The sequence below is a fragment of the Rhinoderma darwinii genome, chromosome 10, assembly GCF_050947455.1.
Source record: "Rhinoderma darwinii isolate aRhiDar2 chromosome 10, aRhiDar2.hap1, whole genome shotgun sequence".
In the NCBI taxonomy this organism is placed as follows: Eukaryota; Metazoa; Chordata; class Amphibia; order Anura; family Rhinodermatidae; genus Rhinoderma; species Rhinoderma darwinii.
The window spans coordinates 25,927,234-25,943,569 of NC_134696.1; the positions used below are offsets into that span (position 1 = coordinate 25,927,234).

At 44.8% G+C, this 16,336-nt stretch overlaps 1 protein-coding gene across 2 annotated transcripts in view; it reads right to left on the reverse strand.

Moving 5' to 3' along the window:
• The window catches only part of HACL2 (2-hydroxyacyl-CoA lyase 2), a 33,041-nt gene that overhangs the window by 11,693 nt on the left and 5,012 nt on the right, over positions 1-16,336 (reverse strand). Inside the window, exons 1-6 of one of the 2 annotated variants that reach the window (XM_075839553.1) lie at positions 15,831-15,923; positions 7,383-7,507; positions 4,921-5,122; positions 2,535-2,662; positions 1,902-2,040; positions 1,113-1,224 (exon numbers count right to left, since the gene is read on the reverse strand). In XM_075839553.1, the coding sequence (XP_075695668.1) occupies positions 1,113-1,224; positions 1,902-2,040; positions 2,535-2,662; positions 4,921-5,122; positions 7,383-7,505 (704 nt within the window). In that variant the 5' untranslated portion in view covers positions 7,506-7,507; positions 15,831-15,923. Of the gene's footprint in view, positions 1-1,112; positions 1,225-1,901; positions 2,041-2,534; positions 2,663-4,920; positions 5,123-7,382; positions 7,508-15,830; positions 15,924-16,336 lie in introns of those variants that run through there. The other variant, XM_075839554.1, reaches the window with a different exon arrangement.

Below are 16,336 nucleotides of genomic sequence, written 5' to 3' on the forward strand. Positions count from 1 at the left end.
GTGAGGAGATCTACAGCGTGAAACAAAAAGGATGGTGCAAAGTAAAGGCCTGTAGTTAAAGTAACATCAGTGGTAAATGGGCAGTGGCTGAAAATCAAAGCAAAAGTGGCTTAGTTTCCCATAGCAACCAATCACAGCGCAGCTTTCATTTTCAGAGCCAAATTTAACATGTGCTTACATAGGGTGAGGTAAGATGGCGACATCGAAGCAAGAAAAAGATTTTTGTGTGTTGGAATTTGGAACAACGGGGTCTGATGTGACAGGACAGCGAAACTTTCAGAATAAATTTGTTAAACGTGCTCCGCGTAGAAACTGCATTTCGCGTTGGGTGAAGCAATTCTTTCTTGACGCGGATACCGTCACTGGCCACTCCTACCTGGACACGTTAAAGGAATGACTTATGCCACGGATAGATGAAGATCTGCCAAACGTAGTTTATCAGGTAGGATGGTGCACCTTCACATTTCCATTTGGATGTTCACCGATACCTGAATGAAACTCTACCGAAACGTTGGATTGGCCGCGCCAGAAACGCTGGCCTCCACGATCGCCAGATTGAACACCCTGCGACTTCTTTCTGTGGGGCTACATGAAGGACTCAGTGTATCTGCCCCCGCAGCCACAGGATCTGAATGACCTGAGACAACGCATCACTGAAACAGTGGAGTCCATATCCGAGGAGGTGCTGGCACGCGTCTGGACAGAACTGGAATACCGCCTAGACATCTACCGTGTCACCATTGGAAATCACCTTGAACATTTGTAGTGTATGGATAAAACTTGGCTAGAGAGTGTGTCCATTCATGTGAATATATTTGTGCTATGTTCTCTCGGTTATGAATACTGAGGCTATAATTTGGCACCATCCTTTTGAATCACCCTGTATATAAATATACATATATAAATAACCATAAAGGTCAATGAGGACTTCAGAGAGACGACTTCTGGTTGATGGTTGCCCCGCACAAAAATAGGATAAAAGAAAAAAAGACAATAAACCTGACTACGCATTAAACAAGTGTGAACAGAGCTCTAATACCACCTCTAGTTGCCCTACTCCTCCACACATTTGTTCATCACTCCATGAAAAGTGCAGCATATAGTTCACTTACAAGTTGATAATTTTTCCCACAATTCCTTTTGGAGCTCCTTTGGGGGCCAACTCCTTTTGGATGATATGATATGGATACAGAATGTCTATAGGAAATTCTACAAATACAGGGCCTGAGGAGGGAAGAACAAAAAAACAAAAACAACACAGGTCATTCTTGTCATACTACAAATAAAGTAAGAATTAGGTTAACACGTTCTTACCCCGATCTATCGTAATTCACTACATGATATTCTACATTTTAGGGCGCATTTATTAAAAAGTGTAATTTTGCTGCAAATTTTTGCTGACGCTGTAAGCTGTACACTACTTCTCCATACTTACTGAACGGAACCCAACGGCAGACCAGTCTGAGGAAATCCCTACTCATCTTCGCTCTTTAGCCAATTAACAACTCTGAGAGAACTGATTGGCTGAGAGCAGTAAGAAAATAAATTAATGAGAGGGGATCTGGCTGCTACAAGTGATCAGCTGTAATCTGTGATGAACTCTACAGCAAGTGTTCAATTCTCCTGCAGCACGACCACAGGGGAGATGAAGTATTACACAGTTTCCATTGAAATCAATTCACTATCTGTGCAATGCAGGACATGCCTGGTCCTCCAGAGCTAGAGACATCCCTTTTAGCTGCTTTTACCTTTGACTAAATGGGTTTTTAAAACCAGACAACCCCTTTAAGGGATTTTCTTTTACATATCTCTAGAGCATCTGTCTAAGAAGAGATATACTTCAAGAGACATCATGATCATGCAAACCTTCTTTACTTCTATAAATGTGCAGTCGTACTCACCGGGTGTTCCTGACTGGGCCTCAGCCAGAGCTTTCCGTAACACGGGGACAATCTCACGTATAGTCCTGACAGATGCACAAAATTTACAAATAGGCTTAAAAAGAGACAACTGGTCTATATCCTGGAGAGCCCCTCGTCCCTATATAATGAAGTGCAAGATATATATTAGCAATATAGAAAATATGCTCAAAATAATATCTTATATGACCCTTTCCTATAAAGTTAGGGGGCAAGGCATGTTCATCCTGGACCTCCTGCTTCATTACGATATTGCCAGAACTACAGATACTGTATTTCAGAACAACTGGGGCACAACGGTTAGACAAAAGGTCACGTGTACACATCAAATATTCACTTTTTTGAGAATTATAAAAACTGATTTATTATATATTTGTGGCCAAAGTAACATACGGCAAAACGTATACAATGTGTTATGTCTAGTGGGGCGCGAAGCAGGACACAGGGATTCTGTCTTCAATGTTTTTTTAACCCCTATATGATGCAGCCCCCTCTCAGACCCTGTACAAGGCATTACACGGAGTATAATTTTTGCCCGGAGTGTTCCTTTAATGACATAAATCAGATTATGCTATCGGACCTCAAGCGGAGTACACAGATCTAGTTATTATTTACCTGTAGCAATGTTGCAGCTGCTCCACCAATCAGCAAAAGGGGGGACTCCGCCATCTGAGCATTCTTAATGGCGGTCACAGTGTTGGTCAAACCAGGACCGGCTGTCACTGCTGCCACACCGACCGTTCCTGCACCAAAATAACCATAACATGTGTGTAAGTAATGTGTAAAAAGTTGTCAGGGGGCATTAGTTAGTTATGTCATGTTTAATTTTGTCTGTACAAGTTCCCTCTGAACTGTAAAGTGCTGCGGAATATGTTGTCGGTAAAAAAAGAAAGATTATTATTATTGTGTTTGGCACCGTCTCCTTTCCTACTCAAAAATGCTGGTAAAAAAAATACATATATATATATATCACTTACTGTCCATTGGCAGGCATTCCAAAATATTATCTGCCAAGGACCCGTAGTGAGGAGATATTCAGGGTCTTGCCTCGATATGTCATTTATGTAAGTAAATACCCCCTCTACTAGATAGGAGGAAGGATTTCTATATTTAAAATCTGGTGGATCAGGACATTACTCAGTGGATACACTGACGGTAACATGACCCATCTGAAACAGGCAGAGAGAAGTCAGGATATCTCAGCACGTCAGGACGTGAGCTAAGAAATATGGGAGCAGAAGGAAATTGGCCCATCATCTGGCAAAAAGTTTTCGCCTGGAGATTGACATTTATAAACTCAGATCTAAATTGTTTAGTCCCTCCGACCGTGACAGAGCAACAAATATTCATCAAATCGACTGTTATTAGAGGGTGTTTGTCAAGCTTCATCTGTATGCACAGTAAATAATAATTATGTAATGGTTAGTTACATGTTGGACAACATATTATTAAAAGTCTCCATGTAGTCCAGGCAGAATTGACAACGGAGTGTTACCATTCCCATTGTCTAGACGATACTGTATGTCTCTACACAGTCCGATACAGTCGGCAATGATTGGGTACTGTCAGACTGTGTAAAAGCACACGCCATTGACAGGGAGAATAGGAACAGCTAGTCGTCAGTGTATTCATAAATTTCCAGGAGGCATAACAGAGGAACATCACAATGCAGAGTTCTAAGAAAAGGTGCTCCAGAATTGTTACTTCACGGGTACAAAGAGCGCCTGTTAGAACCGGTATCTATCACTATTTTGGTCACTGTATGGTGGTATTATTGGTTATATTGGTGCTTGCATAGTGGCAGTGTACACTTGTTCATGACTGAAATAGCGAGTGTATGCCTGTCCCTGACTGTGCGATACGAAAAATAAAAGTGGAACATACAAAAACATTAAATTGAAAATATGTTGTGTCATATTGAAAGGGTAACTAAACTTCCAAAAAACTCCTGACATGTCATAGTGACATCTCATGAGTTTTCATCGGTGGGGGTCTGAGCACTGAGACCCCGACCGATCGCTAAAACGAAGCGGCAGAAGCGTTCGGGTGAGTGCTGAGCCGCTTAGTGTGTGATCGGCTTTTCCCAGAAAGTCAAACAGTTGGTGTACGGGCTCAAAGATTTTCTATTGAGCCCGTACACCAATGGTTTGGCTTTCTGAGAAAAGCCGATCAGAAACCAAGCGGCTCAGCACTCACCCGAGCGCTTCTGCCGCTTCGTTTTAGCGATCACTGGAGGTCTCAGTGCTCAGACCCCCACCGATCAAAACTTCTGACATGTCACTATGACATGTCAGAAGTTTTTTGGAAGTTTAGTTACCCTTTAAAGGGGTTATCCGCTATCTGACAACTCATGACCTATCCATCGGTGGATAGGTCATCAGTTGTCCAGTATTGGACAACCCCTTTAAAGGAGCGGCATGACCAAATAAAGCAAAGTTTGCCACAGTGCGCATTGTGCACCAGTATTTTTCTGCCCCCCTAGATTTCAATCATGGATCGGGCCCGGAGTCAGAATCTTTTTTTTTTTTGGTCTGGTCTGGGCCCCGATTAATTTCTAGGTCTGGTCTGGACTCTAAATGATAAATAAGTGACCCATTTTTTAACATATCAGTGTTTATCGGCTTGTTATATTATTTCTAAACCTGTCGGGGCAAGGGCACACAAAACTATATTTCTTTATGCATGGCTTGACTTGAGTTTACAGATATTGGGAGGGTGATGAGCTGTATGTGGGCTGGTGGAGATTGTGCGTCAGGGTGGGTTTTACTCCCAATCTGGCCCTAGAAGATAGGATATGAATATTTGTTTACATTTTTTTGTTTTTGTGCACCTTCATAATACACCAGTACATATTTATTTAGTAGTCAAACTGGTGGTCTGAAATGGTTCTTCAGGGGCCGGACAAGCCACTGTTAATGCAGACATCATGGAGCAGTGCGGAATGAATGGTCGTCCTTTGGCCCTTTACACCGCTGAAAGGAAAGATATGAGTTTTTCCTACCTGAAAGTCTGGCTACTGCATCTGCAGCGAATACAGTTGTAGCCTCGTGCCTCGTGTCCACCACACGAATTCCCAACTTTTCACAAGCAACCAAGATGGGCGAGATATGGCCGCCGACTAGGGTGAACACAAATTTTACACCATGGGACAGAAGCACTTGAGCCACTACCTCTCCTCCATGGCAAGGGCTTTGAGTTTCCACCTTCAAATAAAATAATGACAGATCGTTAGATATATTATAGGTCGACAAGCCAGAAGTAGAAGGTCTGATGCACGACAGTCCTTTTCCTATTGCAATGTCATATAACATATGGGACTTTTCAAGCTTGGACGACCAAAGTCTAAAAGATCCTTTGAATTTAACCTTTGATGTTCTTCGTATCTGCCTGATCACAGCAATGGTGGGTACAAGGCAGGAGGACTGGAGTCAGCTGTGGTGCAGCTCTAACATCACTAACCTTGTTGGGTCAATCACTGCCATTAGACGGACACATACCAGCATGTCTAAGTGCAGGGATCGACAAAATCCTATAGATTTAAAGAGGGCCTGTCACTTCTTCTGACATGTCTGTTTAAGTAAATACTTTAATACCCCATGAAATAACAATTCTGGAGAATCTTTACCTAAAACTCTACGTTGTGCCGTTCCTCTGTAATTCCTCCTAAAAATGTTTGAATAAAATGACAACTTGGTGTTACCAGTTGGGGGGGGGGGAGGTGTCCCTACACAGTCTGAGACTGTCCTATCACTGCTGACAGAGTGAGACTGTGTAGCGACACACCTTTTTGACAAGGGGAATGGGGACACCTAGTTGTCAAATAATTCAAAAATGTCTAGGAAGAATAACAGAGGAATGGCACAAGGCAGAGTTCTAAGAAAATATGTTCCAGGATTGTTATTTCATGGGGAATACAAGTATTTACTAGATATGTCAAGAGAGCTGACAGGTCCTCTCTTAGCACCCAGTTGAACCACTCCAGGAGCTAAACAGATTTTTTAGTGACCCAACAATAGGAACTTCTGTAGACATCAATGGAAAAAAAGAGTCACAAGTTAGGTGCCCGTTGCAAACTTCTCAGCACATTGACTACTTGCCCAGTTCAGGATTAGCCATTGCCCAGGCACCTAACAAATTAATTGATGGCGATCCAGGACCCATATACATAAGATAATTGCCGACTGAAATGGCCAAGCTGGCCGACGGCAGACTCTGATCGGCCAGGTTGGATTTTTTTCATCTGTGGTCGACTGAAAATAAAAGTATGTGGTATATTTGGCCGTGGTCTGCCAGTTGAGTCTGACATGTTGCTAGTCGGATCGTTTGTACGAACGATCCTACGGTCGATGGATCGGCCGCATTCTGGCCGATCAAAATCTTAGTTATATGGTCAGCTTTACTACATTCAGTCAACTCTAGGTAGGCAGTAATGTGTCTGCGCCGTGAAGCGCTGCAAACCTTCTTTCACCCTAATTTCCTTTGAAGACGCTTAAATTAACACACGTTTTTCACACATTGATCCACATTTATTAATAACGGTGTATATATTTGCACCAACAAAATTGGAGAGAGCGTTATCGAGAATTGCACCTAATTTACTAAAAGGCGCTCATCTCTTAGTAAGTCTGGAGCATTTAGAATTTATTTTTTGACCCCTAATCTGGAGGATCTGGGGGTTCCGGGCTCCGTTCTTGTGATCGGTAGGGGTCCCAGTGGTGGGTCCCGTGGATAGGTGATAATTTTTGATTCTGGGAATACCCCTTTGGTGAAATTAAAGGGTAACTAAACCTTCCAAAAACTTCTGACATGTCATAGTGATATGTCAGTAGTATTGATCAGTGGGGGTCAGAGCACTGAGACCCCCATCGATCAGTAAAACTAAGCTGCAGGAGCGCTTGGGTGAGCGCTGAGCTGCTTAGTTTCTGATCTGCTTTTTTTTTCGGAACGCTGAGCGGCTGGTGTACGGATCCAGACTTTCTGTTGAGCCCGTACACCAATTGCTCAGCTTACCGAGAAAAGCCGATCAGAAACTAAGCGGCTCAGCGCTCACCCGATCACCCAATCACTTCTGCAGCTTAGTTTTAGCGATCAGTGAGGTCTCAGTGCTCCCACCGATCAATACTTCTGACATGTCACTATGACATGTCAGAAGTTTTTGGAAAGTTTAGTTACACTTTAACATGAATATTTAGCTGCAAGACCTTTCGGGGCAATAATCTTGGCAGGTCTATGGTCAGTTTTGATCCGCTAAAATTAGATAACCTTCTGATGAGCTTGTTCGCTCAGCTATAAATATTCTTTGTACAGATGATGATTACTTTATTTCAACTTTAATACGTCATAATAAATCGAATGTTTAGTAATATGGGCCGTTTCCAACGCAGGCAAATCTTACTGAATTTATATTTTTTCTATTTGAATCAACTTTTTACATGTAATGCAAAATGTTTCCATATGACTTACTTTATGAAAGAGCTGGTAGAGGACGCCCAGACGGTACCCCAGCCACAACAGTACAATGGCCACTAATGTTCCAAGGGCTGTGCCCACGAGGTATATACACCCACAACTTTGATCCATTGACATGGCTGAGGAAAAACAAAGAAAAAATAATTAAAACATTACAGGTCATACAGCAAAAAAGAAAACATTAACTTCACAAACCATATAAATCATGCATCATCCAATTCCCCACCCTCAAAAATTCCATACACTAGATTTAGGTTTGCGGATCCTGTTGAGGAGTCCGAAGACGATTTAGGAAAATTTCACACTGCCATAAAAGGCTTTTCCCATAATCAATATTCATCACCTATCCACAGGATAGGTGATAAATATCTAATTGGTGAGGGTCTGATCGCTGGGACCTCCACCGATCCAGAGAATGCGCTTACCTGGCCGTCCCGGTGCGCCCCATGCAGTATAAATGGAGTACTGCACATGCTTGCCATGGCTCCATTTTTTTCTATGGGGCTGCAGGAGATGGTTCAAGTTTAAGTTTAGTTTAGTAGAGCTGCGCCTGGGGGTTTGAATGTTGAGGATTTTCCGCTGCATTTTTGCAGCAAAATACTAAAGTATTACGCGTGAATTTTGCTGCAAATTTCACTCCTACGTTGCTAAGTATGAAATCCGCAGCGAACGTCCAGAACTGTATGAGAATGCTGCCAATTTCCACAGCATGCTCTGATTGATTTTTTAAAATCTCATCCACTTGCCTGCAACAGATTTCTGCTGCAAATTTACCGCCTGCAAATCAGAGCAAAAAAAAATCTGCAGCAGATAAGCTCCATGTGCAAGGGGTCTAAGGGTATGTTCACACGCAAACTCAAAAACGTCTGAAAATACGGAGCTGTTTTCAAGGGAAAACAGCACCTGATTTTCAGACGTTTTTTGAGCAACTCGCGTTTTTCGCGCCGTTTTTTCGGCCGTTTTTGGAGCTGTTTTCAATAGAGTCTATGAGAAAACGGCTCCAAAAACGTCCCAAGAAGTGTCCTGCACTTCTTTTGACGAGGCTGTAATTTTACGTGTCGTCTTTTTTTTTAAAATATCCTTTTTATTGTCAATTTTCACATTTTCTTACAAACATTTCACGTAAAAGTTACATCATGAGTGCGCAGCACTCAACTGTCATGGGATTAACTTTGAATTAAATTCAACATAACATAACATATAAACATGGCATAAGTGTCGATCTTCATATGGACCGAAAACATGACTTCCCCCAACCCCGACACGACTTAGGTCATCAATGAGTATCTACTTATCATTTATCCCCCAACTAGTTCAAAGTTGCAACCCCCCTAAAGTGCCTGCCGAGAGCTGTGTGCAGTACCACTTTGTGTGCTGGAAAGGCCTAACAATTTCCGCTATTTCGGCTGCTGTACATTGCGATTCTATGAATATTTGCCACTTATCAAATAGCTTCTTGGTTCCCGTTTCCTTCCGCCTTTCCACCTCCACCCTTTCAAGAACTAATAACTGTTTCAGCCGTGACACAATCAGTTCTAACCCCGGCGTTTCTGCTTCCAACCATTTACTCAGGAGGCATCTCAAGGCTACCAGTAAAATCGTGTGCACCAGCGCTGGAGGTGATCTCACTCCTCGAGCACCCTCTTCCTCTGGCGGCCGCGCCTGATGGAATAGTAGCGCTTGAGGCGTCAGTGGGAGGTTCGCTTTCCAATGATCCTCAATATATTTGTGTACCATCCCCAAAAATCGTTTCGTATGTACGCACCCCCACACTCCATGCCATAAATTCGTCAGTGGTGTATTGCATTTGGGGCAACACGTAATGCGGTCAGGGAAGGATTGTGAAGGCAGAATATTAAAGCCATATATAGCTGAATGCATCAACTTAAAATAGGTTTCCCTCCAGCTCTCATTTATAACACTCTTCCGTACCGTCTCCCAACCCCCCAGTATGATCTCTCCTATACCTGGATCTTGGGTCCACCGTTCCCAGATTTTGAAACTAACCCTTGATTGCGGACGAACAAAACCATCTCTCAGTGCTCTATACAACCCTGAAATGGTCTCCCGCCCAGTTGTTGGACCTATGACCTCATCTAGAGTGTGCGAGGTAGCTTCCTTACTCAAATCCCTGAGCCTGGAGGTGCAAAATGCTCGTACCTGAAGTATTTGTAAAAAATTGACCCTACCTTCTATGGGTCTGAGTTTAGTAGTAATTTCCTCCCCAGTTAACCACCTCTTTTCCTCTGTGGGCATAAGATCCCCTGCGTTGTCAATGCCTACCCTCCCCCATGAGGCAAATCCGTCCCCCTTGCCTACTCCCGGTAAAAATTCCGGGTGTCCGCTCAACGGCATATATTTCGATACCAGGGGAGGTAACCCAAACTGCTTACGTACCACTTTCCAAGCTAGGACTGTATCTCTCAATACAATGGAGGTTTTGAGACGGCACGGAAGAGAAGCAACTCTACAATGTAACAAAGCTTTCAGGTTCCAGGGTGAGGCATACTCCCCCTCCAGATCTAAGTTGGAATAATTGCTCGTTTCGTGAAGCCAATCTACTACATGACGAAAAAGACAGGCCACGTTATAACCCCTGACATTCGGAAAGTTCACACCCCCTTCTTGTTTGCCCATCATGAGCTTGGTAAGTGCGATGCGAGGCCTTTTTCCTGCCCATATAAATTTAGTGAATGAGGCCGTCAGTTTAGAGACATCCACATGCTTCAACAAGAGAGGGATTGTTTGGAAGGGGTATATCTGGGGAAGCTAACCATCTTAATCAGGTGGCACCTTCCCAAGAGGGACAACGGCAATTGGCCCCATCTAGTGAGTTCCGCTTGTATTTTTTTAATTAACGGGGGATAATTTAGGCCATACAGGGTGTCCGGCACCCTCCCTATTCTGATACCCAGATAAGTAATGCAATGTTCAACTGGGGAGATCCCACACCCCAAGGATTGCCAAAAGGTCTTAGGCAATGGCCTGCCCAACTCCAGCAGTTCGCTTTTAGCTAGGTTGACTTTATATCCCGAGCATTGCCCAAATTCCTGCAAAAATTGAAAAACAGTCCTTAAATGTTCTTGAGGATTTGACATAAAAAGTATAACGTCATCAGCAAACAGGGCTAACTTCACTGCCTCAGACCCTACTTGAATGCCTCTGAACATATCCGATTCCTCCAGAAATCTAGCCATAGGTTCCAATGCGAGATTGAATAACAGGGGCGACAGGGGCGACAGGGGACAACCCTGTCGTGTTCCTTTATGTAATTGGAAGGGATCCGACAGGAACCCTGAGGAGTGAACACGTGCCTGCGGGTTATTGTAGACACCCTTCAGGAAGACCCGGAAGTCTCCCTGAACGTTCATTTTGTCCAGCACCATCCCCAGCCATGCCCATTGTATGTTATCAAAGGCTTTCTCTGCGTCTAACGCTAATAGTGCCGGCCTGGTACCTGGCTGGGGACCGTGTCTGACTGTTTCTAGCACCGTCAACACTTTGCGTAGATTCGTCACTGCTGCCCTGCCCTTTACAAATCCTACTTGGGATTTTCCCACCAGTGTGGGTAGATACATAGCCAGCCGATTGGCCAAAATTTTTGTGAGCAATTTCTGATCTTGGTCTATCAGTGAAATGGGACGGTACGACCCCGGGTCAAGAGGATTCTTCCCCTTCTTGGGTAACACCTTTATATGCGCTACTTTGGCCTCTGCTGGTAAAGCACCCATCCTTAGTAAAATATTATAGTATGCCACCAAGGTAGGGCTGATTTCTTCTCTCAGAGATTTAAAAAACTCTCCTGTGAATCCATCTGGACCCGGGGCCTTTCCGTTAGATAAGGTCTTAATGGCGCTCCGAACTTCCTCTAATGTAATCTCTGCGCTCAAGTGACCGTACTGCTCCTGAGTGAGCCCTGCCAGCTTTACCTTCTCCAAAAATTCCCTCCCTTTTTGGAGATCTATGGGTGTTTCTGAGTAAAGGGCTTGGTAGTATTTACTTAATATGGTGTTGATTTTTTTTGGGTCTGAGGTAGAAGTTCCATTAGATTCGTTAAGTGTTGAAATGTGTGACGGTGCATACCTCCCCTTTGCTAACCGCGCTAATAATTTGCCCGCTTTATTGCTGAAACGCATTAGATCGGCATCAAATTGGGACCGGTAAATACTCTCTCTTTTGTCTAACAACTGATCAAACTGTCGCTTGGCTTCCCTCCATTTCTCCCCCAATGGCGGTGATGGAGAATGTAGAAATGCTGTGTATGCACACCGTAATCTGTCGCTCGCTGCCTTGTATCCTTCGGTCGTTTTGCGTTTAAGATTAGACATAAATTGCATAACTTTCCCCCTTATTACCACTTTGGCTGTACGCCAATACAATGACGGTTCCGAACGATGCGATACATTATCCCCATCAAATTCCACCCACCACCCCTTAAGCTTCTGTATAAAGCCCTCATCCTTTGCCAGAAAGGCGGGAAACCTCCAGATAAAATCTGTTCCTCTAGCTACTGTGTCGGCCAAGGTAATGGTAACCGGGGCATGGTCCGAAATAACTAGATCTTCAATCGCCGCTTCACGTAATCGTCGCGATAGTGCGTCATTAACTAGCAAGTAATCAATACGCGACCATGACTGATGAACATGGGAGAAATGTGTATATTCCCGCGCATCTGGGTGTAGACTCCTCCACGCATCTATTAGGGCCATGTGTCTTAAAAATTCGGGCAAGATCTTATCTCTATTTCTCTGCGAACTAGTCCCTGTGCTCCTATCTTCCCTTGAAGACCTCACAATGTTAAGGTCTCCCCCCAGAATCAAAAACCTAGTGCGATCCTGCTGGAGTTGGGTTTCCAAATGACCAAAAAAACCTGCGTTAATCGTATTTGGGCCATACACATTATGAATACTGATAGTTTCCCCTGCATGCTCCATCACTAGATGGATCCAACGGCCCTCGTCATCCCGTTCCTGGGACACCAGCGTAAACGCAAAATCTTTATGTATCAAAATTATAACTCCCGCCTTACCCTCCCTTGCCGGCGAGCCAAAAACCTGGCCCACCCAGAATTTTTGCAAATACTTAAACTCTGGCTCGGTAAGGTGAGTTTCCTGTAATAGGGCCACATCTGGGTGCAATCGTTTCATGTGTCGCAAAAGTTTGGTCCGTTTCTGTGGGGATCTCAGCCCTTTAACGTTCCAAGAGACTATTTTCATGTTATTGGGCCGTGCATAAGATGAGCTAAAATGCCTAAAAGTCGTGATAGGTTCGGGGAGTCAGATCCGCCTTTTTCCAAGAGCCATGTATAAACATTAACAACATAACCAAAACCCGGCTTATAAACCAGAACCAAACTCCATGTCAAGGCCATCCGGCCTTTATCTAACAACACCATAAAATCACCTACGGCAAGGGTTAGCAGCCCCTTAATACCCACTGGTGTAAGTGACTTCACTTTTTTCTGTTGTGTCAAAACACACCCCTCCCTCCCCCTCCCCCCAGACCTGCATATATATCACCTTCAATGAGGAAGCAGCACCTGCCCTTACCACCTCATTACCCCTTTGTCGCCTGTGCACACATTTATACATTCTCATACCGTCGGTTTAACAACCTAGAGTCCCTTTGGATTATATCCTCACATAAATCCTGCTTCACCTCCAGGTTTCCCTGCCTCCTTTTCCCAGATCTCCTACCGCAACTTCCCCCAGTATGCCATCTGTGGCAGATATAACTAATCCCTTGCGTGGGGGAGGCATTGTCTCATTCCCGGTCGATCCCGCCCACAAGGAAAAATCTCAGAACCTGATCTAACTCCCTCAGTAATCTCCTGTAGCGAGAATGCAGGGAAATATCAAAAATGCATACATTTCAACATTGTAACATTATAACATTAGGTCAGCTGTTGACCGGTACAGAGTGCCGTATAAGACCGCCAAATATCGCCCTCAAAACTTTCAAATTATCTGCAAACTTATCTGTAGCCGGTCGGAATCTGCAATTGGTCTACAGCGTCCACAAAATCATCATCACATCAGCTTAAATAAAATGGTGTTGAAAAGAACTTCGTCCGTCAATCAGGAGACGTAGATCGGGTGCGGTCCCGCGTTCGCCTCTGCGGCTTCGGAGAGTCCCCTCCATTTCCGGCTCGACCCCCCCGGGATCTTCCTGGTGTGGGCATTAAAGCTTCTGCCCAGGTTCGCTCCATATTTTGTCGGTTCCGTTTGGCTTCTCTTGACTTGCGATTTGGACTGTATGCTGGACTGTGACGCTCCTCTTCTTGCTGGGGTCTGTGCCTGCAAAGCTCTGTAAGTGCGTCCTCCGCTTCCTGTGGCGTGGTGAAAACCTTGTTCCGCCCGTTCTCTTGAAACACCCGTAAGATGGCTGGGTACTGCAGGTTGAAGCGTATTTTCGCTTGGAACAGCGCGGTGCAGTTCTTGCTGAAGGCCCGCCTTCGTTTTGCAACCTCCGCAGAGAAATCCTCAAAAAGTAGCACTTTCATGCCCATTATTTCCAAAGGACGCGATCTGCTGCGGAATGCTTTCATGAGTGCCACCTTGTCATTGTAATCCAACAGCTTAAAGATTACTTGTCTGGGACGAAGCAAACTGTGGTCATCTGTTGCTGGGAGGTTTCTGGGGTCCGGCCCCACTCTATGCGCCCTCTCCACCCGGCAGGGACGGGGCAAGACCTAAAGCTGCTGGCAATGTCCTCTCACATAGTCGCTGTAAATCAGCAGATATCACCGCTTCTTTCAGCCCCACCAGTCGCAGGTTGCTCCTCCTGGAGCGGTTGTCCAGATCCTCCACCTTGTCCCCCAACTGCGTAGTAGCAGACAGCACCCCTTTCAGTTTGGATTGCAGACGCTCATTTTCATCCTCCAGCAGCGTCATACGCTGTTCTAACTCATCAGCTCTGGTAGTGACTTGTGCCAGCTCCGCATGCACGCAGTTTAGGGAATCTTGCACCGTTTTTTCCAGCGCCTTTTGCAGTTCTGGGGCTATCTGTTTGGCTACTTCCCGGGCCAGGGCTACATAATCAATGGCTGCAGGATGAGAGGACATTATGTGTTCTGCCGGGCTTGAAAGCTGGGACTGATGGTGTTGCAGCTTATCTTCCTGTGTGCATAGCAGGGTCGCAGTGGCGGGAAGCTCTGCCATCTTACCTCCCTTTACCACGGCCGCGGCTGAATCTTCCATGGCTGGCTTCTGCGCGCTTCTGAGGAGGTACCTGTCCATACAGGCACCACCGGGTATGTTTCCGTGTGCAGGGCTGGTGGCTTCACCGCTGATTGTCGTCGCCGAAGCGACTATTGCGATCAAACAGGCTGGACGGGAGCGGGAGCTCAGTCACTCGCGCCCTGCATCGCCAGCGCCGGAAGCGGAAGTCTTCGTGTTGTCGTTTAACAGCGACGCGTAAAACGACAGGTTGTCGGCACAGTACATCGGCAAACCCATTGAAAGTAATGGGCAGATGTTTGCCGACGTATTGGAACCGTTTTTCAGACGTAATTCGAGGCGTAAAACGCCTCCATTACGTCTGAAAATAGGTCGTGTGAACCCAGCCTAAGTCTTTATTCAGATGAACGTGTGTCAAATCGGCCATGGCCGTTTTTCACCCGTGCGGGACCCGTTTTCACGAATCTCTCCTAGACTTGAATCTATTGACGGATCCATGACAACGGACAAAAATAGGACATGTCCTATTTTTTGACAGGCCACTCACTTGGTCCTTTAAAACAAAGACCGTGTGAAAAGCCCCATAGAAATACATGCAGCCGCAAAGAGAAATCTATGTTTGAACCACATCATTTGCAATGTAAAAACCGCCACAAAAAAAAACATGCTGGTAAAACGCCATAAAAAAAAATACATGCATTATTTTACAAATATTTTATGCCAGGTTTTGGTTTTTTTGCCTCCAAGAAAACACGCAAGAAGTTTAGTAATTACAATAGGAAACCGGATTCGAATACGAAAATCTTTCCAACAACAAAGTTTTCATTTAACTTTTATATTCTACCACGAAAACGTAATCGCTGCACTTAAAGACAAGGAGTGGGACTGACCCCGCAGAAGTGACTGACCCGTCACTATATAACAGTAGCCATGCCTATATATATACATTACACAGGAGCGGAAGTATACATCACACCATCATCTCCGTACACAGCAGCTGAATGTGCACTGCAACAAGGACCCTGCTCATTAATACAAGGACCCTGCTCATTAATACAAGGACCCTGCTCATTAATACAAGGACCCTGCTCATTAATACAAGGACCCTGCTCATTAATACAAGGACCCTGCTCATTACAACAAGGACCCTGCTCATTAATACAAGGACCCTGCTCATTACAACAAGGACCCTGCTCATTAATACAAGGACCCTGCTCATTACAACAAGGACCCTGCTCATTACAACAAGGACCCTGCTCCCTACCTGAGTCCGCCTGCTGCCTTGTAATGGAGGGGACTGGAGTCACAAGCTCTTACTTCCTCCTTCTCCCTGATCTTTACCCAGAGATCCTCTCTGGCAGCGTGCTCATGTGATCTCACAGATGATGTCACTCACTGCCCAGAACAGGCAGGTTCAGTCTGGTGATGAGGGGGTTAAACAGTCAGACTGACAGGGGTCATACAGGGAGGAGTCCGCATTACAAGGCCCTTTTAACTCTTTGCATTCCAGGGAGCACTGTTTACAATGGTCATCAGTCCTAATGTATTATTATAAAAAGCGGATGTCAACATTTATACAGAACCACCGATCTGGTCGGGTTCCTATTTGACATTAATTCGGTGATTGAACAACTGCGATTATTGACGTTGTCGCCCAAATAATCCTCTGTGAATGTTACTGTCGATGAGACCATGAGATATGTTCACGGCTTATTTTCAGGTGTGTTTCAGAGTGTAAGGGTATGTTCACACGGCCTGTTTTCAGACGTA